The sequence below is a fragment of the Sinocyclocheilus rhinocerous genome, unplaced genomic scaffold (genome assembly GCF_001515625.1).
Source record: "Sinocyclocheilus rhinocerous isolate Xijiao unplaced genomic scaffold, SAMN03320098_v1.1 scaffold5141, whole genome shotgun sequence".
Classification (NCBI taxonomy): Eukaryota; Metazoa; Chordata; class Actinopteri; order Cypriniformes; family Cyprinidae; genus Sinocyclocheilus; species Sinocyclocheilus rhinocerous.
This window is the reverse complement of record NW_015660493.1, coordinates 95911-121525: the sequence shown is the minus strand read 5'-3', so window position 1 is coordinate 121525 and position 25615 is coordinate 95911. Positions and strand designations below refer to the sequence as shown.

General features: G+C 36.7%; 1 protein-coding gene across 1 annotated transcript in view; it reads right to left on the bottom strand.

The window, feature by feature from the left end:
• The window catches only part of LOC107724991 (E3 ubiquitin-protein ligase UBR5-like), a 77047-nt gene that overhangs the window by 1136 nt on the left and 50296 nt on the right, over window positions 1-25615 (bottom strand). The window contains exons 34-55 of the mRNA XM_016534106.1: window positions 24292-24415; window positions 24085-24196; window positions 23010-23141; window positions 21319-21576; window positions 15771-16039; window positions 15092-15303; window positions 14035-14268; window positions 11507-11580; window positions 11159-11331; window positions 10947-11060; window positions 8108-8325; window positions 7908-8028; window positions 6848-7193; window positions 6585-6672; window positions 5791-5935; window positions 5566-5696; window positions 4675-4735; window positions 4302-4480; window positions 4129-4213; window positions 2686-2841; window positions 2491-2604; window positions 1236-1380 (exon numbers count right to left, since the gene is read on the bottom strand). Coding sequence (XP_016389592.1) covers window positions 1236-1380; window positions 2491-2604; window positions 2686-2841; window positions 4129-4213; window positions 4302-4480; window positions 4675-4735; window positions 5566-5696; window positions 5791-5935; window positions 6585-6672; window positions 6848-7193; window positions 7908-8028; window positions 8108-8325; window positions 10947-11060; window positions 11159-11331; window positions 11507-11580; window positions 14035-14268; window positions 15092-15303; window positions 15771-16039; window positions 21319-21576; window positions 23010-23141; window positions 24085-24196; window positions 24292-24415 — 3491 coding nt within the window. The remainder of the gene's footprint in view (window positions 1-1235; window positions 1381-2490; window positions 2605-2685; window positions 2842-4128; window positions 4214-4301; window positions 4481-4674; window positions 4736-5565; window positions 5697-5790; window positions 5936-6584; window positions 6673-6847; window positions 7194-7907; window positions 8029-8107; window positions 8326-10946; window positions 11061-11158; window positions 11332-11506; window positions 11581-14034; window positions 14269-15091; window positions 15304-15770; window positions 16040-21318; window positions 21577-23009; window positions 23142-24084; window positions 24197-24291; window positions 24416-25615) is intronic.

Below are 25615 nucleotides of genomic sequence, written 5' to 3'. Positions count from 1 at the left end.
TCGTGAGAATATTGAGCAAAATAGCTCACTTGTCATGGTGTTATTTAACTACAGTATATCATGTTATGAATAAACTAAACATTTTGAATTTTTACCTCAGTGTGTTTCTTCTGAGTTTATGTGTGCTGTCACGCTCATTTGTTCTGAAGTCTCGAGACAAACAGAGTGAGCCTCAGCGCGAGCTTGTATTCTGCTAACTTACTGCAATTCTCTCTGATGACGCAGTAACTTACCACGGGAAGAAAAAATCTTCGGTCTGTCCAATGATTGTAAACAGTCATTAGGTCCGTCAGACTTAAGATATTTTAGCGGTAATGAGACCAAAAATAATTAAGACCCATCGAATCCGAATTTAAGACATTTTAAGACTTAAGGCCTTATATTAGGAACACGTTATTTAAGACATTTTAAGACTTTTTAAGGACCCGCGGACACCCTGTGAGATACTAGTATTATAGTTTTTTTTTTTGTGTGTATTTTCTATTTTCGTTAGTTTTAGCAATTTTGTTGTGTGCTTTTGTCATTTTTATTAATTATAGCTTTTATTATGTCTATATAGTTTTTATTCATTTTATGTTTAAGACATTTATTTCAGTACTTCAAGTTAAACTAAATAAATTAGACATATCGCCTTGGCAACAAGCTGAAGTAATTTTTTTTGTTTGTTTTTTAATGTTTTAATTTTATTTCCGTTTTTCTAGTAACAAAATGTTTAGTGATTTTAGTTTTAAATTTCTCAGAAAGCAGGACTTGATATCTTCATTTTGCATTTAAAGTAAATCTCGATTTAAGAATTTTTAGATATTTGTATTGGAAAACAAAAAACAATAATAACATTCACAAAAATAATTATATAAATTTTTTGCAGTGCATGCAACATTTAATATCAAGCCTTAATGAATTTAAGACTTTCTGCTGAGTTAAGACCTTAATTTATAAGACCTGCAGAAACTGTGTAAGATTTGATGTAAGATTGTGTAAGATTATGTAAGATTTATGTAAGATTTATCTTGGCCCAAATTGTGCATAAAAATACAAGGATGGAAATGCTTGAAGTCTTACAAAGAAATACTATTGTGACTAATTGGAATTTTAAAAAATTCAACCGTTCTAATTGTTACAAATGGAACAAAGATTCCAAACTGTAACATTTTCAAATCATTCTGAATTCAAGTTCTTATGAAAAAGGGCAAAGATGTATCAGTTTCAAGCATCTTGGAGATCCAAAAATGTACCTGACTCATCATTGAAAGAGGTGAAACTAATGAGCATCTGGACGTTGACTTCTCCACAGCCGTTGACCAGCAGTCTGAAGTCCTCAGCCGTCAGGTCCTCCAGAGCGTTCTTTGGAAGCACATCCAGAAGACCCTTCCGCATGGCCTGCAAAAAAACATCCTCACTTACACTTCTGCATGTTTCTCCTTATTTCTGGCAGAATTTTAAAAAGCAATGGCACAGATGAGAGAACATGTTCTTAAATCCTTCCTCGAACAGTAAAAGATGGGTTCAATTCTCAGGGAGTGCATGCACTGAAAAACTGTTTAGCTTGAATGCAATGGAAGACACACTGGATAAAAGCATCTGCCAAATGCACAACTGTAAATGAGCATGCAAAAAAATGCAAGCTGCAAAATAAGATCCAAAATAGGGTTGTGACGGTGAGGAAATTTTCCCACTGGTTAATCGACGTGTGATGGCTTTAGCGTATGACAGTTAGATGAAAGAGGGAGAAGTGTTTATTACGTCTGAAATATGGATATTTTTCTCAGAAAAAACGCATGGATTCGCTACAGGAGACCTTCATTCATGCCCCGGAGCCGTGTGAGGCAGGTTTTATTCTGGATGCGCGCACTTTATTTGACGTGTTTTGGACTGTTAAATAGAAACACCCACCAACTGCAATAACGCTTGGAATAGCCGAGACAATTTTTAATATAACGCCGATTGGATTCGTCTGAAAGATTAAAGTCATATACACCTAGGATGCCTCGAGGGTGAGTAAAACACAGGCTAATTTATATTTTAGGGTGAACTAACCCTTTAACGTGGCGTGATAGATCACTGTAGACACCTCAGATCAAGCGAAGTGCTTTTGCTTTACTACTAGTGGGTACTCGCATACACATAATCAAAGGCATAGCAAAAGACTGGTGACAGTTTTATTTTTGTTCTGGAGCTGATGATCACTGCCACACTGGAGCGCTCTCGCCACCAACTGGACAGGGGTGGGAATTACAGTTACAAATTACAATAGATCACCCTCAGTGTAATGTCAAAATGACAGACGTCCTTCAGATTTTTCCGTCACTGCTAAATAAAAAAAAATAATAATAATTTCCGTAAATGATGGGAAATTTTCAGTTAACGCGACCTCTGGTTCCAGCCCTAGTAAACACCGGCTATCGCAGCAAGCCTAGTCCAGATTAATGTTCCAGATGGTCACATTTCTGGCTCTTGGAGATCTAAAAAGCAGGAGCGTAGTGCACTCACATGCAGAGGCTGTTCTGCCACCACCAGCATCCGGTGCTCCGCGTATCTCCTCACGTACTCGTACACGTTCAGAGGCGTCACAGGCATGTTGACCCCGCCAACCAGGAGCTCCACCTGCAGATGCAGCAGGAAACCTTCAGTCATGTGCACAGACTCCGCTCTAATGCTGACGCAAAGGGAGAATGCAGCCGTTACCTGTCCAGATCCTTCCTCCTTGCAGAGGTCGATAGCGAAGGCAAGGTCCATCGCTGCAAACACGGCCTCCGCCTCCTCGGTTTGAGAGTGACGAATCAGCTGCCGCAAACTCTCGTACATCACCGGGTCGAAGAACGCAAAGTCGTGCCAGTTCACCTGCAGCACAAGAGAACGCAAACCTCAGTATGATTTCTGTGATGGAGAACACAGTATCCAGTCAATACAAATAAAACTTGCAGTACAAGTACATAGATTTTAAAGGGGGAAAAAAAGAAACGGTTACATTTAATAAAATAATTTGTATTTGATTACCACAATTTTGGACAATAGATTAGTATTAAATTATAAATTCATAAAGCAGACAAAAAACTAAACATTTCAAAACATCAATTGTTAACGTTTTAGAAATGCAATTGATTAGATATGCTTTTTATTATTAATATTTAATAATACCAATATAGTGCAATACATAAAAATTAAAAAGGGGGGGGGATTCATATGGCCCTAAAAAAATAATTTAGTTAAACTTGATAAATTGTTAAACAAAAATTACCTTTTCAGGGACCTGTTACATTCGTTTTATTCTGTCTGATTAATTGAAATCATGAAACTTAAAATTTGAATAAACAGCTGTGAAAAACAACAAAAAATGAATTTGGGGGGAAAAAAATACTTAAATTAAAAAAATAATAATAATTAACAGATTTCATAGGGCCGTTAAAAAAGTATTTTTGGTTAATTTAAATTTAAAAAATTCATTAAACTGCATAACAAAAATGACCTGGGCCCTGTGAAATTGGTTTTATTTTTCCCCTAAATTTTGTTTTATTTTTTTCAAATTCTGTTTTCAGTTTTAATGGTTAAATTAAATGTTAGTAATCAAAAAGCATGTCAAATTAATTTAGTTTAAGTTTCACGAGTTCAATTAATTAGACATGCTTTTTTATTATTAAAATTTAATTTAACCAGTAAAACAGAATCCAGAAAACAAAATTCACAGGCCATAAAAAGGTTATTTTTGTTAAATCTTCTAATAAATTGATGTTGAATTGCATAACAAAAATTACCTTTTTAGAGCCATGTGAAATCAGTTTTATTTTTCCTAAATTTATATTTTTGTTCAAATTCTGTTTTCCGATTTATTGATTTAATTAAATGTTAGTAATCAAAAAGCATGTCTAATTAATTGTAATACATAATTTAACAATTTATTAAAAGTTTCATGAGTTGAATTAATTAGACATGCTTTTACTAAAACTTTATTTAACCATTAAAACGAAATCCAGAAAACAACAAATGTAAAAAAATTGAACCCAGAAAAATTATAACAGAATTGGGGAAAAAATAAAACGAATTTTATAAGGCCCAACCTCAGTAATATCCTGCAGTGGTATGAGGTTAAACCTGTCACTATTAGAAATGTATTAATATTTAGACATTCACCTTCCTGCCGAGCAACACCTTGATGACGTGTCTGTTGAGTGTGATGGGGCAAAGTTCATTCTGCAACAGACATAAGCCAAGTATCCTGGAGGCAGAAGAATCAGGTTTATTGTTAGAAGTTCATATCGTGGTTCAGTCTCACACAGATGCTCGGGTGAACGTGTGTCTCGCACCTGCCGATGTTACGGAAGCAGTTGAGCCTGGCCTCTGTGTTCTTGCCTGGACGGGGCGAGTAAAAACCCCTCTTGCCGGGTTGGTAGAACAGAGGAGCGTTATCGTCTCCATCCTCTGGGTCGTCCAGCTCCATGTCAACCACACTGCGGGTCGAACCGTGCCTCTTTCGGTTCTCCTGCTGGTGGAATATGGAAATTACAATTAAAATCAGATCACAGATGTAACATTAGGAAAGTCCGAAAAACCACACAGAGCAACTCCAAAACCCAATACAGCCCAAAATGATAAGAAGAGAGTTCTATGCTAAAATCTAACCTGATGCAAAGGAGAAGAGTCAGAGAAGAGTGTTTGGGGTTTTAAGACGCAACATACCTGTGCTTTCTCAGGAGTGTCGAGGAGGCCAAGGTCCAGTATACTGTCAGCGCCATTTTCCCTGCGGAAGAGAGAGAAGCTCATTAAATACTCCACTATCAGCAAAGAGACTGGGTTTATTTCACAAAAATACCCAGGTCACCATAAAATCAAATGCTAAACAATAAGTGCATAAATGTAATAAATGTTTCAAACAACAACAATAAAAATAATTTAATTAGTTTACATTTAATAGCATTTAATAATTATGTAATATTAATTATAATTAAACTGTTTGGCAATTAAATATGTTAAATGTATATAATAATTATTAAATACTATAATAATAATAATAAACTAAATAATTATGCACATAATTAAATGTAGTTTATGTAATTATAGTATTTAACTATTAAAAACATTTAACAAAGTATTTTATTTTATTAAAATTTAATAATGTAAACAATTAGTACATTTAATAACATTCAATAATTATGTAATTTTAATTATAAATATCCTATTTAATAATGATTAAATATTATAATGTTAAAAAAACACAAATTATTAACTACTATAATTACATAAAATACATTTATGTAATTATTATAGTATTTAATTATTAAATACATTTAATGTTTAATTTTACTTGACACTATTACCATAACACTATATTCACTAATTAGTAAGAACTTAAATGGTAGATATGCATGTACATAATTATGGAATACTATAATAGTAATTTCATAATTATGTAGGCAGTTATTTATGTAATTCTTAATGCAATTATTTACATTATGAATTAAATGCATGTCCTTTTTTTTTTTTTATTTAGATGCTCCAATATTCATCATAGCGAGGAATTCGTATTTGTATATGTGACATGTTCTTGAGAGGTGTGGTGAGATGATTCACCTTCCGTGAGTTATGAGGAGCTCCATGGCCTCTTCCACACGGGCTCTGAGCGAGTCCTCACTGGCCAGGAGCAGCAGCAGCTGAGCGGGAGAGAGCTCCAGCAGCATGCCTGTGATTTTACTGGCAAATGCCTGTAGAGAAAAGCACACATCACACACTAAATCAGCTTCTCAAAGCCACATGTGTTCCTGTGATATGAGCGCTGATGGCTGTGCTGGTCTGTACCGGCTGCATGGCGTGCACTCGCGGGTAAAGTCTCTCTCCTAGAGCTTGTCTGTGAGCCGGCAGCGGCTCCGGTTCATCACTCGGGTTCCCTTCTGATGCAGGTCTGAACGGCCGTGTGTCGATCGACAGCTGTCTCCTCGAATCCCTGCAAAAAATAAATAAATAATTATTATACATTATATAAATATAATATAATATTACGTGAGTTCACGTTTTACTGCAGAAGCCGACAAGCGCCCTTGTTGTTTTTGAACAGAAGCCGATAAGTCAATTTTAGCGAATCAGCGTGCTGTATTCAGGTCAGGTGACAAGGCTACTTTCACTTTTGCCGCTTTTCCACTGCGTGGTATGACTCGGCTCGGCACGATTTGCGTTTCCACCGCTTTACGTGCTAGCTGAGAGGAGTTTAGTCAAAGCTGACAAAAAGTGATTGAGGATGGATAATTTCGACGAACTTGATAAACCTGTGATATCTGCTTCAGGGCGAAAAAGGAAAATAAAAGCTGAAACGTTTTCACGGAAGCTTGCAAAAGCAGCGCATTAAAATAATGAGGGAAACGCTAAATAATAAAGTAAATGTATTTTAAAATCTATATTAGCAATATATTTTTGCCATTTTTTTTTTTAAATATGCCATTTTAAAAAATATATATTTTTAAAAATATATATATTTTGCCCGATAATACATGAATATATCATATATATATTATTATATATTATAGCTTATGATAGATTCATACATTTTAAATAATTATTAAATAATAATTTCAAACAATGGTGTTTAAAAAAGCCACCTGTCACGGTCTCGTCTGGATGCAGCTCTCAGTCCTCCGCTCCTCCTCTCACGCTCACGGTCTCGGTTCCTCAGCCGCTGCATAAGATCTGCAAAGACACAGAAAACATGAGCATCACTTTCAGACAAAAATTATCCTGGAAAAATATAAAAACTATTTAGGAATTAGAATTTTTAGAAGATGAAAAAACATCAAATTATGATAATTTTTTTTTTTTAAACTCCAGCTAAAAGGGCTAAAAATAAAAATAAATGGTCACATACTGCTAGCCTGCATTCCCTTGCTAACACTCTGTACGCAGTCCAGATTGGGCAGCTTGTCGTTGGAGAGGAAGGCCTGTGCGATAGCCGTGTAAAAGCTCCGCGCCACTCCGCTGCCCTCTCCAGGTTCATCCTTGAAAGTCACTTTCACGCGGTGCACCGCCATAGGTGTAGTGGTGCAGCGGCGGCCGAAGTGAGCGTTGATCTGGCGCATTGTCTGCTGGATGAGCTGCTCTCGATCACGGTCCACCTCCAGGGCCAGATCACGTGACTGCAGGTTCCTCAGCTTCTCCATCTCACGCCGGAACTTGGACTCCTTCACCTCGAAACCACCCAGTTCAGTCAGGATCTGCACCGTTCAGAGTAGAGTCATGGATCAGATCATTTTTCGGATCAGCAAAAAAATAATGAAATAAAAAAAGTTTGCTTTTCATATATTAATAAAAGCTTACTTTAAGTACTTCTATACCCAGCAGAAACTATTAGCTTAACTAATAAAGTCAGTAATAAAACAAGAACAATTACACAAATTACAAGCATGGATGAATACAACAAAGTTACAAATGAAGTCAGTAACGGTAGTATTCAGGTGCAGAAATGTAATAAGTGTAAAACAACACAATGCTTAATACAGATTAATCTTTGTTAAAGCGGTGGTGTTTGATTAGCAGACAGAAGCAGGTGTTTATAGGCTGCTGTCTCTTTAAGACCAAATGCACGGACCTAATACTGACACACAACCGGCTTCTTTCTCAGCTGTTTACGTTCACTTAAGACATTACCAACTGTGTTTACCAGAATACTTGCAAGCAAGTCCGATTCGACTTCTCTTTCAATGGTCTGAAATTGCTTAAATGTGTAAATTGGCAAGACAAAACACGTGCAAATGATAACCTTTCACTCTATGATGGTTAAACTTAAGAGTTAATCTGTGAATCACATGCGTGTCGAACTGTGGGGCCTGGTCCGTACGGATCATCTACGATCCCTATTTATCACTGGAAATAAAATGCAGATAAAGTGCTTACTCTCAAAAGAAACTGCAAAAATGAGCTGTACTCACAGATCCCGGTTCTGCTCCCACGTCCTCCATGAAGACACGGCCGAACAGCTCCAGAGAAAGCCGCCAGCGGCCCAGCAGCATGTCGTGAGAGATCACCATCCCCATAAAGCTACAGTGTGGACTGGAGGACACGAACAAGAAATGTCACCAACGAAGTCATTCGCAGCTGTTTTATTGAATCTGTGAGTGTGTTGACTTACATAAATGTGGGAAGCGGCGGGCCGTCGCTCTCTGTCAAACCAATCTCTGCGAGAAGGCTGCTCTTTAACTGGGCCGCCAGATCGTGAGGCGAAGGGCCTGGTTTGGATGCATCCATATCCTGCTGCGCAGCCGGCTGCCCCTCGCCACCCCTCTGCCGAGACTCCATACTCATCACGTTCTTCATGTTCGCCGAATACGACATCTTTGTGGGCAGAATCTGGGATGAGAATTACCCGCAGTAAAATATTGTAAAAAATATTGTTTTATTGCTCAGTTGTTGAGAACTGCCCAAAGAAGCATTTCTGACTGCACTGAGAACTTAATTTTATATAAAGATTTATTTAAAATAAAATAAAAGTAACTAATTTTATTTAAAATAAAACTAAATAAACTAAACTAAATTAATAAAAAAAATTTTTTTTTTAAAAAGAATAAAAACAAAAAATTAATTATGCCCAAAGAAGCATTTCTGACTGCACTGAGAACTTAATTTTATATAAAGATTTATTTAAAATAAAATAAAAGTAACTAATTTTATTTAAAATAAAACTAAATAAACTAAACTAAATTAATTTAAAAAAATTTTTTTAAAAAAAGAATAAAAACAAAAAATTAATTAAAAATGAATAAGATAAAACTGAAATGAAAATAAAATTAAAACTAAATGCGTAACCTCTTGTCCAGATTGTCCACTCCACCTTTGGTAGTGTTGTAGTCCAAAATCATTTTCAGCTTTCTGTCCTCACGTTCACTTACTGCTGCATCCTTGTGTGCGGTGCTCATAAGAATCACGTTCTTGTTCTTTTTTGGGCAGTAGGACACGATGGTTTGTGTCTCGGTGAATGCAAACAAAGATGAAAAACTAGTCCCGTTTCTTCTTGTGACCAAAGCACTTGGGAGCTCCGGCTTGTTTTTTCTCACAGTTCCTATCATCCTTATTTTTCTCTGTAAGAGCTCTGTGCCAAGACCATAGGAGGTGAAAAAATTGTCACACGTGACAATGTGCCCCTCAAGATCACTTAGCATTTCAAGCACCACACGTTTGCCCAGGTATCGCTCGTGTTGTGCTCCTGCAGGTTTGCCAGTGTACACCTGCATATTGTAGCTGTAGCTGCTTTTGGCATCACAGGCTACCCAAATTTTGAGACCGTATTTAGCTGGTTTGCTCGGCATATACTGCTTGAACGGGCAGCGGCCCCTGAACCCAAGCAAGCATTCATCTAGTTACATTCAAGCCAGGATTATACATCATGGGAAGCCTTTCTACCCATTTTTCCCCACAGTTCACAGATGGGTGCCAGCTTGTCTGTTTCTCTTCTTGCAGCTCTTGTTGATTTGTCATCAAAACGGAGCACACTTGACAATCTCTCAAAATCTTTCAGTGGCATGGTAGCCCGAAAAATCACTCTCCCCATCTCACCATGCCACAGGCTTCGTGTTGCCTCACCGTGGGATTTAAAAACTCCGGCAAGGATGAGAAGACCAATAAAAGCATCTCACCATGCCACAGGCTTCGTGTTGCCTCACCGTGGGATTTAAAAACTCCGGCAAGGATGAGAAGACCAATAAAAGCTTCCATTGCAATCCAGTCAATGTCAGTCCACTGATCACCAAACACTCGACGCCCCTCTAAATTTGTCATTCTAACTAGAATGTTCTGAATTGAAATCGGAAAATATAACTCAAATGTTGATTTTATGTCTTCAGCTCTTGAACAGGCATACCTTGTGGGACCAGGTGTCTTTCTGATGATCTCCTCTGAATCCTCATCTGAATGCTGCTCCTCTGTGATCTCAAAACCAGGGTCAGCCTCTGTAAAGTCTTCCTCTGCATCAGAAGGGTCATCTGGTTCACTATTTTCTTCATTTTCACTTGACTGAAGCAAGTGTTCCAGGGCCTCTTGAGCAGTGTATCTTCTTGACATTTTGGTGAAGAATGAACTGTGCCCAGGTCTTCACTGTTTTTGGTGCTATGAAACAGATTCTCTGATTGGCCTGGTGGTTACTGGGGGAGAATATTTGATCCTTTGATCTTATAGTAGCCGTGGCAGCAGGCAGGGGGAAAGGTGATTGTTTTATAAACATATATTGTGATTGGTCTGGAGAGTGTGTGTATTTGTGTGTGTCTGTCTCTATGTGTGTGTGTGTGTGTGTAAGAGAGAGAGAATGAGAATCTCTTTTGTATTTTTTGATTTATGATTTATTGATTTTATTTCAATAAAAGCTGTCTTACTCTGATGCAGTCTTACCAGCTCATTTGTGTGTGTCTGTGTGTGTGTGAGAGAGAGCCTTTTGTTGTTGTTTTTCCATTTATTGATTTTATTTCACATATTCTCACAATGTGCTCTGTTGCAGTCTTACCAGTTCATTTCTGTGTGTGTGTTGTGTGTGTGAGAGAGAGAGCCCCTTTTGTATTTTTTCCATTTATTGATTGGTGTCTATTTTGCACTCCTGATATTCTAGAGAGTCACCCCTTGATTGCTGCACACTTTTTTTCTGACCAGTGGCTGATTTGTAGTTTGTACCACCAAAAGATTTTTTCGTATTTCCCATTCATTTTCTATGTCGGTCATCTTTTACCGCGAAGAAGTCAAGTGTGATTTTTTTTTTTTTGACCCTTTAACATATCCGAATCATGTCCATGATTTTTTTTGTGTGTTCATATTGCTAATGTGACAAAAGTCACTAAGCGTCATCTCATTCCGATGAAGCTAAGATTTTAAAACATTCAAAATATAACATTTTTCAGTTAAAAATGACCGAAGAGGGCCAGAGGGTTAAAAATGAAAAAGGCACCAATTATCAGTATTGTAAGCAAAAATATGTAAGCCATGTTAACCTGCAAGCAATTCATGTCCACAGTCAGATCCGTCAGGCCTTTACTGGCCATGTACGAAGACGAATACAGACCCTGACTTGGTCGTCCAAACAAGTCCTCTTTTCTGGCATTGGGCTGTGAGATGAAGAAAAACAGCAGTGTTAAAGAGATTCAACCATCTGGAATAACCTCTAATAGAGGACATGACAGCGCAGGTAAAGGGCATCTCTGACCTGCAGGAGATGCGGCTGGTCAGCCAGAGGAATGGCCTCAGCGAGGGGCACATCGAAAGGGTTGGGAGGGATGCATCCCAGGAAAGTCATGGAGTCAGAGCGGCGGAAAAACGGATGGTGTTGTCCAGTCTCAGCAGGGACCGACTCTTCGTCCTTGTCCTGCAGGGTGGAGCCTGTGGAGTCCAGAGTAACAAAGCGTTTTGATTGGACAGCAGGAAAGCAGCTCTGCAAACTCCAGACACCAGAGCCATGCTGCCACCATCTGAACCTGTGAGTTTCACTTCAGCTTGTGAGGCTCGTGCACAGTGTGCAACTGAAACGACTCTTAAAACAAATAAAAATACTCACTCTGATTGGTGTCCTCATCGTTCTCGTGCTCAGAGTCCTCATTGTCCAGGCCGAGCTCCAGCAGCTCACGATTCCTGAAATAAGATGAAAAAAGTATTTAGAAATCTCACAAGAGATAAAAAGACAGCTCTGGGCAATAAGTGCTATTTTAGTATCACTGAGATACTCAGTTTTTATTGTTTTTGAACCAGTTTGTATTTTTATATTATGGGTTTCCATTTAAATTTGATCTAGTCTTAGTAAATTTGTTGTCATTTTTAGTACTAGTCTTTTTTTATATGTCTATATAGTTTTTATTAATTTTTATTACAGCTTTAGTTTATTTTAGTGCATTAAGTTTTTTAATTTTAATGTGAAATGCTGCCTCTGCAACTAGCCGAAAAATGTTTATACCCTATTTTTTAACGTATATTTTTTAAGTAATGAAAATGTTTTATAACCTATAGTTACCCTGCAATAAAATAAATAAAAAATAAATAAATAAAATAAAAAAATAAGACAACAATAAAATGAGTTTAAAAATAATAATAAAATAAATTTAAAAAAAACTGGATAACTGGATAACTTTGTTGGCAACAAAATTGATCAACGAGAAGTGGGTGTGGTTAGTGTTGATAAATCACTGTTTTAGTACTGAAAAGTTTTCAGGATGCTAACTATGACAACTATTAGGTTTTCAGAAGTTAATTTTACTAGTCAGTTTTTGAACAACAAGTCGACCATTGTAAACCAGTTCACTCTTTTAAACCAGTTCAAAGAAAAAAAAGATTCTCTCTCAAATATAATTTTTTTCCATTGTTAACAAAGCTTTTCATTAATTGAAAAAGCTGAAATAAAATAGAAAATATATTATATAGAAATATATAGAAAAAAAATATTCAATGAAAAAAATACTACTAAAATTACTAAAACGGAAAAAAAAAAAAAATCAAAGCTAGAGAAACACTTTTTTTTTTTAAATGTCAAAAGCACAAAACAAATAAAACAAACAAAAATTCTTAAAATAAAAGCAAATTCAAAATATTTAAAATACAATAATATTTGGGATGCACGATATTGGATTTTTGCCGATATCCGATATGCCGATAATTTTCAACTCATTTTGGCCGATAGCCGATGCCGATATATAATTATTTTTAATTTTGGTTAGTTTTAATCAAGAACTTATTTGTTAGAATTAAATAAACAATAATAAAGTTATTTTATAATGACAGTACATTGATTAATTTAATTAATTTATGCATTTAGCAGACGCTTTTATCCAAAGCGACTTAAAGTGCATTCATTTTTTACCAGTACGTGTGTTCCCTGGGAATCGAACCCACGACCATTTGCACTGCTAACGCAACGCTCTTAACATTTGTAGATGGTCTAAAGCAAAAGAGTTCAAAACAAAATTCAGAAAAATTCTGAAAATCTTTTAGAGCTTTTAGAATTTGTTTAAAAAAATAACATTACATATTAATGAATAAATCAGTATATATAAAATTATTTAATTTAAGTGTCATGTTTGTGATTTTTTTGGTTCATGTAAGCTATAGCTTCTGACCTTTAAAGGGGTCATATGATGCGATTTCAAGTTTTCCTTTCTCTTTGGAGTGTTACAAGCTGATTGTGCATAGATAAGATCCCTGAAGTTGCAAAGACTAAAGTCTCAAAACCAAAGAGATATTGGTGTTTGGCCAATCACAATGCACTGGGTCAGTTGGCCAATCAGAGCAGACTGCGCTTGTCGGAAGGAGGGACTTTGTAGAAAACGGAGCGTTTGAGAGAGGCGGGGCATAGAGGACCTACAATAATGTACAGTATTTGAAAAATAATGTGTTTTTTGAACATTAAAGCATGTCAACATATTCTGTTACACCAAATACACAAAATAATGATCTTTAAATAAGCATCATATGACCCCTTTAAATCAAAACATACTCATGATTTTATGGCATCAATTACTGCTTTATTAAATCAGAAACATAGTCTAAATATTATTTGTGTATTTTGCTTTCATTTTATTAGAAGTAGGCCAACAGCGCCCCCTACGGAATTAAAACTCCTTACTACGCAGGCTTTAGGACCCGGGGGAGGCTGCCGCTGCACGTGCTATTACGGTTTACTCTATCACACCGAACGTACCTGCTTTCTCAGTTTAAATGCAGCAATCCAAAACAGTGAATCTAATCACCATTCAACTGCAGACGTGATCTAATGGCTAGCACCCCCTGAGCACATGTGAGTTAATGTATTCCTCTTATCGGCAAGACATATCGGTATACTTTTTCATATCGGGCCGATGCCGATATTTACATTTAAAGCCATTATCGGCCGATTCCGTTATTGGTCCGATAATATAGTGCATCCCTAAATAATATTAAAATATATTAAATATTATATATAAAATATTAAAATATACTAAAATATTGCTGTCAAATATAAACAAAAAGGCTAAAAAAAAAAATCTTTAAGACATTAACTATCCACACTAAATGTAACTACTAAAATCATGTTTTTAAATGCTAATATGGGCAGTTTACCTCTTCCTGTCAATCTGAGTGGTGTCGAGTGTTGTCTGCAGATTCATGGCTTTAATCCAGTAGATGAGGGCCTGGAAGACGTACGCCACGTGTTTGAGCGAACACACATCCAGCACAGGCAGAACGTCCGAATGCTCATCATTATGGGAACGCATCAGAGACAGAGCGTAGTTCAGGAAGTCTCCTCGAGCCGACATCATCCCCTGACGAGCCGTCAAAAGTGTTGCAGCGCGTCTGGAACACAGAGAATTAAATTATTTTATAACAGTAGAGTGCTGCAGGAATGACGTGTTTTTGTAGGCCAAAACCCGAAAACGAGTTAGCTTCTTAGCACTTCCAGTTAAATCGTCCTAAAGTCATTGGGGTTTTTTGAATGGGTTTTTGGTTAAAAGCCTGAAATAAGATCTGTGGTGAACACAATCTCAAGATATTACACATTTTATTTTCAACAACAAAATACTTCACACAAAAATAAAAATCCTAAATAAAGTTAAGCAAAATAAAAAAAACTAAATTAAAGCTAAATAAAAAAAACTAAATTAAAGCTAAATCAAAACAAAAAAGAAATCTAAAAAAAAACTTTAATAAAAAAGGAATAACAAAAAACTGAAACTAAATAAAACTAAAATAAAAAAACTAAACGACAAACAAAAATTAAAACTGAAAAAAAGAAAAAAAAAGAAAAAAAAAAAAAGAAAAACGTGAAAATAAATAAAAAGAAAAGAAACCAAATAAAGCTGAAACTTAAAAAGAAGAACTAAATAAAACTAAAATTAAAATAAAAAAAAGAATACTTTTTTTTTTTTAATGTCTGCGGGTGTTAAGTGGCTAAATGGCACTATAGAGGTTGTCAAGGACATTAAATGTGTTAATTGGTTCATTTGTAAAGTTTATCATGAACAAAACATGTAAGAATCAAACTCAAAAGAGTTTATTTTCTGCAATATTCCAACAGCCAATGGAAAATTCCTATTGGGTTTTTGTTGAGGGAACCACAGAAATTAGAAAACGGAGGGGTGAATTTTCATCAATAATTTTAACTGCTCGGGCATCTTACCTTCGACCTTCAAGGGTGCGGAGACTGGCCTCCTCTCGCGCGGTCATGCGCTCCCTGCGGCCTGTGTGCTGTGAAGCGTGCAGTGGGTGGCTCGGGTGACCAGGATCCCCGGCTGATGACAGAGCGGAGCCGTAACGCAGCTGCGCTTCAGTGGAATCCATGATGGACACCATCCAGTTCCAGGTGGGGATTAACTTATCCTCCACAAAGTTCTGCAAAACCGACACCAGAGGTCACGTTAACTGAAAATTTTCCATCATTTACGGGATTTTTTTTTAGAAAAATCTAAAGGATGTCCATCTCTTTGACATTACACTGAGGGTGATCTATTGTAATTTATAACTGTAATTACCACCCCTGTCCAGTTGGTGGCGAGAGCGCTCCAGTGTGGCAGCAGAGCACGGGATCATCAGCTCCAGAATTGATCAGCATTGATCTCCGACTCTCTCTCTCTCTCTCTCTCTCTCTCTGTGTGTGTGTGTGTATGCGTGTTTGTGTGCATCAATTAAAGCAGCGCATTAATATGGAACAGTGATTAAACTGACTTGGAACTACCTGTGCATTAAACTGTTTTAATGCAAACCTGCCAGCCAATCAGAATCCAGTATTTAGACAGACCATGGTATAATTGGCATTTATTACAGTCTGATTCTGTTTGGGTAAAGACCAAACGGCTCACCTGCAGATTGACGGCGTCCTGATAGGTGAGTTTGACGGCAGCGGGGTACTGCGAGTAGACCAGGTGGTTGTATTTGGGTATGAGGCTCATGAGGTCGGAGATCTGCCGGATGACGATGCTGTAGGCTCGAGCCAGGCTGCTGGCGGATGTCAGGTAGCTGCTGGAGTTACTGGCCTCCAGGGCTGCGGCGGCAGCGGCTGCACTCGTGCTGATGGCGCTGCTCCGTCGCAGGTTTGAAGGATCGATGTAGATGAGGCCCGTGGAGCTCGCTGGAGGAGACATCACAATTATTGCCACTAATAATGAATTACTTATCATATTTTCCAGAATATAAGTTCTGTTTTTATCAACTGAAACATGCTGTAAATTATGGTGCGTTCAAGTCCACCTGGGAAGTTTGTATTTATGAGTTTTGAAGATGGCAATGTACCTTTTCAACAAAAAATTCTGTAAAATTTATTAATAAAGAAAGAAAGAAAGAAAGAAAGAAAGAAAGAAATATCAGTGTCACCATTGTCAATGTTAACTAAAACTACCTAAAACTAACCAAAACTAACTTTTCTTAAAATAATATAAAAATGAACAAATAAATAAAATAGGGCAATTTTAATTGAGTGAACTATCCCTTTAAATTTAAGATGAAGTACTAAATTACAAAAACTAAAATTAAAAATATTAAAACAATAAAAGTAAAAAAAAAAAAAACCTTACTAAAATAAAAATAAAAACTGAAAATACACAAACTAATTCAAAATATTAATAAATACTTTATCATATTACATAATACTAAAATAACACTGTAAAACATCAAAAGGATGAAAACTAGACTTCTTTAATCACTTTGGTTGGAGCTAGGGGTGGGCGATATGGAAAAAAATATATCACGTTTTTTTTATTTTTTTTTTATATATATCACGATTCACGATTTTATCACGATTCTTTGTCATGTTGGTTTTACTATTTTGCAAGTTGTCTGAGCAGTACAGCCAAACTAATTTTCCTATTATAAAGACAAAGCCTTACAAGGTAACAAAAATACAAAAAAAAGAAAAAACGATGGCAGATATTTAGGCCAAAGTGGGCGAACTTAAAAATCTTTGTCATTATTTTATCTTTGTTATTAAAAAATAAGAACAAAGATACACATTACAACTACACATAATATACAAATAAAACAAACAGTGCTTTATTTTCAGGTACAATAGGTGTATTTAGCAGGAGCATTCAAGAAATTGAATGAACAAATATAAAAATAAAACGCTATATAGACTGATTCCTATTAAAGCAACTGTTTTAAAAGTTCTTCAGTCAAGAGTAGCGAGTGATTTTTCTCTTTGTGTTTTGTTGTTTTATTAATAAAGGAATAGTTCACCCAAAAATAAAAATGGTGTCATCTGTCTGTCAATTCTGTTATAGTGTTTTATTTTTATACCATCATTTACTCACTCAAAAGTGTTTTAAACCTGAATGAGTTTTTTTCTTCTGCTGAACATAAATGCTATTTTGAAGAACGTGGAAAACCAAACAGTTGCTGGTCCACAGAGACTTCCATAGTATTTTTTTCCTACTGTCATGCTCCGATTGATCGGCTACCGATCATTATCGGCCGATAATCACGTTGGGATGATTGATCGGCGGGCTCTAAAAAGGCCGATCTCAAAAAAAACGATCTCAAGCTGATGATGCTGCCATAAGAGGTTTGGCATGTATCGGCAGATACTGCTTTCTGTGATCGGCCTCAAAAATCCTGATCCTAGTACAGTATATTGAGACGGAGGCGCCAGAACTGTAACTGATAGAATATGCGCTGCATCACGATACTACGATATTTCTTCAAAAGCAGATAATTGAGACATTTTTATCGTCCACGATCAAAAATCGTCATATCGCACACCCAGGGCTCCAGACTAACATTTGAGAGCAGTGGCAGTATTAAAATATAGATAATTTAATCATAAAATTACTATTGTTTTGCATTAATAAGTGCATAATAAGTGCATATTTCTACCACAACACCATGGTTACAGTTAGCGTTACCCAGAGCCGTTGAGAAAGTGTGTGTTTCTCAACGGCTCTGGCGTTACCGCTTCTGGTTTCCTGACGTATGTCAGCGCTGTTTATAACAGATTTCTGTGCAGAAATTGAATGATCCTCACTAGATCACACAGCAACCGTATCATTGTGCAGCGAATTCAAACGCTTCTCACTGGATCTCGCAGCACTGTTGCATCTGTGCAGTAACAGAGTCGCGAAATCAACTTTGGCTCCCGAGTAAAGCTGTTCTGAGCTCGGACAAGTTTGTTTGCGTCGTGGTCCGAGCTGATAAACGGTCCGCGCTGCGCAGCTGAAACGTAGCGCGGTTTAGTTTCGCTTTCGTTTGCCGTTTCTCAAATGTAACAGAAATGGCAGTGCTAATGAGTTGGACAACACGGTGGTCGCGCCAGTGCGACCGCTCACAAACATTAGTCGCATCGGCAGAAAAAATGGTCGCTAAATGCGACCATTTAGTCGCAGTCTGGAGCACTGCGCACACCCCTAGTTGGAGCAATGTTGGGTGATGTACTTTTTCTACAAAAAATTCAGTAAGATTTTTTAACTCTACTTCTACAATATAATATAATATGAATGAATGCACATCAGGTGTGTTTTTATTTTTTTATTCAATTTACTAATATAAATAACTAATATAAATAAAACAGTATATATCCTGTCATAATTGTACAAAACGGTCATATTCTGTACATGCAACTTAGCTAGACTTATAGTAAAAAAAAAATTTAATTCAATCAAATTCACCATCAATACAGAAGCTGTATTTATTACATCCACCATGTTTTCTCACTGACTCGCCGCCAACTCGAAAGTTTCCCACTTGTAAAAGCTACTTTGTGGTGGCGTTCATGTGCCTTCAACTCAAAAACAATCTTTCTGACATGATTTATATTCCAAAGCGACTATACAATGCAATTATCATCAAGCATGCAAAACATGTGGAAGCAGCACACACATTTGGATTTATGCTGAATGAGAGGTAATTTGTTTGTATAAAGTGTTTCCCACATGCCAGCAGTTTTAGTTTAATTTTAAATAAATTCATTTAGGTTGGGTGTATTTTATAATAAATAATGTTTGTATCGAATGCCACTATAAATTTATGTTTGTTTTATATGAATTTGTTTTGTGAATATCATTAAATTTAAATGTTTTGTTGTGGAGTGAGGGCAACTAAAATGCATGGTCATAGTGTTTATAACGTTTGTGAGCGTTTGATTTTATTTACCGGAATTTTACATCATTTCTGAATGCAATCGTAAAATATTGGCATGTACACTAGAGCCGAGTTTTCACCGAAATTACCCGGTGCTTTTTTCCCCCAGACCTGTTGCTTTCTGCGTTTCCACCGCGGTCTTAAGTACCATGAAGATTAGGCAAATAGTCTGGTGACGTAGGTCTGCGCGTGTTTCTCAATACAAAGTACGCAAATTTCGGACTTGTATCCTCGGTAGTTTGGACTTTGCGAGTTCGACTCAGGAGTGTGATCTCCTGCGGACGGGACGATGCAAGTCCGGTAATTCTGCAAACAGCAGCGTACTTAACATCAGTCAGCTCGCCTTGGCTACTGTAATTTTCCTCACTGTATATTTAAAATAAGACGAAATATGATATCAAATACCACTGCCTCCTTTCGTTTTCATTTAAACATATTAATAGCCGCAGAAATGTACTTCAGGGAAATGTGTAGGCATATAGCCTACATTACAAAACGAAATAATATATCAAAGAGTATTGCCTCTTTATTTTGATTTTAACATTAATAGATTAATTGAATAAAGACCAGAGATTACCTGTTAGATTTACCCAAAACGAATTATATTTTATGTTTAACCACTTAAGAGACATCAGAGCCAGCGGCAAATGTCAGAAGGACTAGCCGAGTCGAGGCTGCTCTAGTCTGGAAACATGAGCACTGAGCTCCCGCTGATCGCGTGGAGCTGATCGTCTCCGAAATCGGCGAAACACATGTTTAAATAGGTGTTGTCTTCATAAATAAACCGCAGATTTGAGTTTTAAACAACTACATTCACGCCTGAAATACTTTTAAAACTACATTTCATGACACAACAACAGTAATATTTTGAAAATTATCCGAATAAATGGTGGTTGAAATCACAACTTTATTTAGATCCTGGTTCCTGCGGTGGAAACACACCGAGTACCGGCCCAAAGTCCCTAGTTCCTGGGTAAAGTACCAGCGGTGAAAACGCGGCTTAACGACTTATCTGTGTTTTTTTTTCTTTCAACAATGCAATTTTGAGCTGGTGTGACTAAGGCTGGGCAAAAAATAGATTTTTGTATTAATTGTTTTTTTAAATGACGTCGATTCGATATCGATTCTCAAAAGCCGCGAACCGATCTTTTCCGGTATTTATTTCAGCAAACATTTAACACAAGATCTGATTAATGTGAATCTTATAATTTGTCTTCTCCACTAGATGTCACCTTCTTATTTACCTTACCTTGCGCGATGTTACAACAGAAAGCCTGTCATTCAATTCAGTGCTTATCATAGCGGTGATAGTGTTGACAAGAACCAAGAACAAAGCAATATGCGTGATATGCCATGCTCAGGTGAAATGCTATAGTAATACTACAAATCTGCGGAAGTATTTGACATCACACATAAGGTGGCCGTGTCTCCGAGTTCACCTCGAGTCTGTGACCACCTCAAAACTTCAACCAGCCCACAACTCCGCATCTTCAGCCAACGCCCAACCACTGGCTTCCCAAGACGTCACTTCAACGACTACTGAACTTCCAGCCAAGGAACTCAAGGCGAGGGTTAATTAAGGGATTGATGGTTGTTCAGGTCTATGCAATTGCACATATTGCTATAAACTTGGGATTTCACATTTTCATTCTCTTAAACTCATTCTTTCCTCACTTTCTCTCTTCCTGCAACTTGTGTGAATGTGTGTGTTTATGTGTTAGACTAGTTTAAATGTCTTAGTAAATGATTCCCTTTGAGCTAAATTGACCTGTTTCCCTTACACCGTTTAATTTGAGAAAACTACCGTCATATTATGATATGATATCACATACACAGCAGCTGCAAGCTCTTCAGAAATATATATTACTATTTAGCAGTCTTAAGACTCAATGTGACAACAATGCTACTACTACTACTACTATAACTTTAATTTTAGCAGTAAACATCTGTTGTGCAGCACATTGTTTGCCAAAAAATAAAAGGGTTTAGGTTTCACTTGATTAGGATAAATTAAATTAATGTTTCATGCCTTCATCTGATAACCAAAAAAATAAGAAAAGCATTTTACAGGGCCCTATTGTTGTATATCAATAGCATTTGTATTAAAACTATATTCACTGAATGTAATCAAAAAAATCGGGAATCGAATCGAGCTTGCGAATCGAAATCGAATCAGGACATCTGAATCGATACCCAGCCCTAGATGTGACGTCAGGAGTGACTTGTTTTCCCAAAAACTGGGTGATTTTTTTTTTTGGACAGGTGGTGTGAGATACTGACCAGCAGGTGTGGATGAGCTGGACGGGGCGCCGCCGGCGGAGCGCTGGCTGGGTGTCGTGCGAACAGCCCACTGCATGGACCGCGGCGCCTGGGCCGCACTGTTAGCATGCGCTGAGCCCGTGGTTCTCTCTAGAGGCTCGTCCAACAGGAAAGTCTCCTGATCCACATCATCACTCTGACTGCTGCTGCTGTCCGAGTCACTGGAGTCATTCGACTGGGAGTCGTCCTCGGAGAAGAAAGCAGGAACGCTGCTGGCACCTTCAGGAAAAAAACAGAGTGGAAGGTTATGCTGAAGCCGGCATCACAATTATCAAACGCACACACAATTTATTTTTTACGTTATAGTTTAAAAGTGAAGAGTTTGTTTTTCTGCACCATAGTGGCGTCAAACAGAATTACAACACAGTTGGTTTGAGTGACTAGGGTTGCAAAAAGGTGGAAAATTTCCAGTAAATTTCGGAAACATTTCAGAAATTTTGGGAACTTTCCAGGATTTTTTGGAATATGCCAGGGATTTTTGGAAAGTTTCCGGAAATTTATCGGAAATTTTCCACCCCTTTGCAACCCTATGAGTGACACATGTGCTCAACCAATGGCGGGAGTTTTGGGAGGGGCTACCTGTTCGTTTGACCTACAGCAAATGTGAGGTGTTACAAAAATGTTTGAAAATGAATTATTTGCAATTCTATTTGATGACACTCCAGGTATAGGAATTAAAAATTTTTGTCCCTCTTTGTTCTTCATTGTTGTTTGATTTTTTTCCCTTTTCTTTTTGTTTTTTCTCATTTGTTTTTCTACATCAGGCAAAGCATCTGCCAACAAAAAATGGCATTTTGGATAACTCGGGTACATTTACATTTATTTGAATGTGGATTAATGTACACGTTCATTTAAATAAATAAATATAAAAATTAAAAATAAAATAAAAATACATTTTGGGTAAATTAATCATAATAAGTAAAATAAGTACCCTGGACTACAAAACCAGTCATAAGGGTAAATTTTTCGAAACTGAAATTTATACATCATCTGAAAGCTGAATAAATAAGCTTTCCATTGATTTGTTAGGATAGGACAATATTTGGCCGAGATACAACTATTTGAAAATCTGGAATCTGAGGGTGCAAAAAAAATACAAATAAATAAATAAAAATATTGAGAAAATCGCCTTTAAAGTTGTCCAAATGAAGTTCTTAGCAATACATATTACCAATCAAAAATTAAGTTTTGATATATTTACGGAAGAAAATTTATAAAATATCTTCATGGAACATGATCTTTACTTAATATCCTAATGATTTTTGGAATAAAAGAAAAACCGATAATTATGACTCACAATGTATTGTTGGCTATTGCTACAAATATACCTGTGCTACTTATGACTGCTTTTGTGCTCCAGGGTCAAACTTAGGCCAACTAGTCTATACTAATCTAACTAATGTATCGGTCATTTCTGCCAACAGAAGATAAACACTCAATTTCATAGGAAAAATGAAAAATAGACTGGTTGACCCACCAAATATAATTCTACAGGTGCCACAGGGACAAATTCAAAACAAAATGCGTTTATAGTTTTTATCTGAAGCCATTATAGCTTCCTGTACACTCAGCAGGTTATGTGGAGAGCAAAACAAAATAGGAGGGAGCACCACAATTACAGTAATTGCTGCAATTTTGATAAAGTGAAGCACCTGCTTCAGATCCAGCGGTGGCGGCGGTCACAACGCTCCTGCGGCCACTGGCGTTATCTTGGTTGCTATGGTTACTCTCACTGTCACTCTCGGTCTCAGCAGCAGCCAATAAATCCAGCTCCATGTCGCTCCCTGTAAGAAAAACGATTAGCAATTATTTGTGACCTCAGCCTCATTTATAGAAGAAACTGTTGGCTTCTAGACAAAAGGACAACGAGCACCAGTGTTTCAAACACATTTGTGTTTTTCTTGTAATACAAAAATTCCTAATAGCGCAGCAGGAAATGCACTGCCATGCAGGGCTGGGCAATATGGGCAAAAATATTATCACAGTATTTTTTCCCATATCATTCAATATCAATATTTATCACGATATTCATTTCATACCATTAATGGGAAGTAAATACATCTCACATGTTTGTTAGATGTGAAGAATGAATGTAAACATAACTTGTCTGTTTACAAGTGAACTCCACACAGTAAACTAATTATAGTAAACTAATAATTTAGGTCCCCATGAAATCAAAAAAAAATTTCCCCACAAATTCTGTGTTTCCCTTTTATTTTTTTCTGGATTCCGTGTTTTATTATTTAGCACAAAATTATTATCAAAAATTGTCTAATTAAATGTATGAATAAAAATTCAACAAATTAATCGATCTTTTAAAATGCAATCAAATGAAAATATAACAATTTACAAAACAAAATCAGATTTTTTTTTTTTTTAATTTGTGAAATAAGATGCTGCAAAACAGAACTTAATTATTAAATCATGGATAAAAATATCTTGGGTTGCATAATATTCCTTATTATTTTTAAAATGAGGAGGACTACATTTAACTATTAAAAAAGGTCATATTATTCTTGTCACATTTTCTTCAAGTTAAACCAAACTTTTACTTTGGTGGTTTGTTCTTAAGACCTTTAATTTTTCCAGATAAATATTGATTTATCACTCAGCCATACTGGCATGTGTTCTAAGAACGTAAATAACACCTTATGAGATGAAACAAATTTCTGTGTCTCATTCGCAAGTCCTGTTAAGTGTATAGTGTCTGTGCGATCATGTGTTTACCATCTTCATCGTGCTCATCATGCTGCCCTTCGGCCTCTGCGTTCTCCTCGCCCTGCTCCTCCTGGTCATCATGGTGATCCTCCTCACCTGCAACGCCCTCCACAACCTCTACCTGAACAAGTGAACAGCCAGGGAGCATTTAGAGAAAGAGCTTCAGGCAAAACAAACAAACTTTAAAACAAGTGATAGAACAATATAGCATCGCACCTCTTCTACGTCAGCAGAAACAATATCATCCTGCTCCTCGTCGTGGCCACGGGCCGTTTGGGACTGGCTGCTGCGGCGGGGCTGAGGGTTCCTGATGATGTAAGAAGAGGCTGACTGACTGGAGCTGAGAGGCACAAGACAGCAGACAACACCAGCATTAATGACAACTTCAATAAGCTCTATTAGAGTACCCTGCAATAGCTTCAGTGTAGCAACAGCTTCAACTTAATTCTGACAACACATCTGTAATATGGTTTGTTATAAACAACACGTAAAACAAACAGGGTTCGGCTAATGCATGTTTCTGTTGATGGATGCACATTCTGGCTTCCCAATACATTACAACAACGTTAATACAAAAAAAAAACATGGACAAAGCATTCACTCTTGTTCAATGCAAGTGCCGTATGCTGGAATATGAGCAGTCATTTATTCCGTCATCGTGCTGATAGCGCAACATGCACAGGTGAGACCTTAACAGCACACGTTGATATCGGTGTTTAAAGTAAACTCATTTAAGCTTTGCCAGTTTAAACATTTAAGAGACCGAAGACGCGAGCTCGTGCGCACAGTAAAAAGATTTGTGCGTGCGCTCATCCGAAGCGCACAAACCCACACCTCAGAACACGTGACAATATTAAGCTCTCTGTGAAGTATTGTGTTTGAATGGACAAATTCACACAAAGATTGTCAAAATGCACGTCTTGGTAAATATCCTATAGCAGACATAGCCGGCTCAACGTACAGTTTCAGTGCACTGGATCAGTATATATTATTTATTAATTAATATTATTAATATTTATTAATATTAATCATACAGCAACAACAAGGAAATCACTCACTGCTCTTAGATTGAAGAGCTTTTGTAACTTTAATTTATACAGTAAAATATGCAATGTTATTTTACATTTACATTACTTCATTCAATTTCTGTACCTAAAAACTAATGTTAGACCTAACTAAAAAACCTGAAAATCACTGTTTATTTTATTTGTATCTTTACTCTATTGTATTTATTTGTGCTGTTGCTTGTAGTTAGATAGATTATTCTTATTTTCTTTATTTTTATTTGACAGTAAATTTTTCTAATTCTTAGTCTACAATAGTGGTTCTCAATCCAGTGGCCTCAGCAAACTTCCAAGGTGGTGTTATAATGACTTAAAATGTTTTTTAAATAAGCTTTAAAATAGCTTAAATTATAAAAAAATATTTATTATTTTAATTCACACCCTCAAGCCGGAATTACCATTGTCTTGGAAAAAACAGGATATATAAAACCTACTTTTAGCCAAAAAAGCCAAAAAATGTGATTTCTAGACCTGAA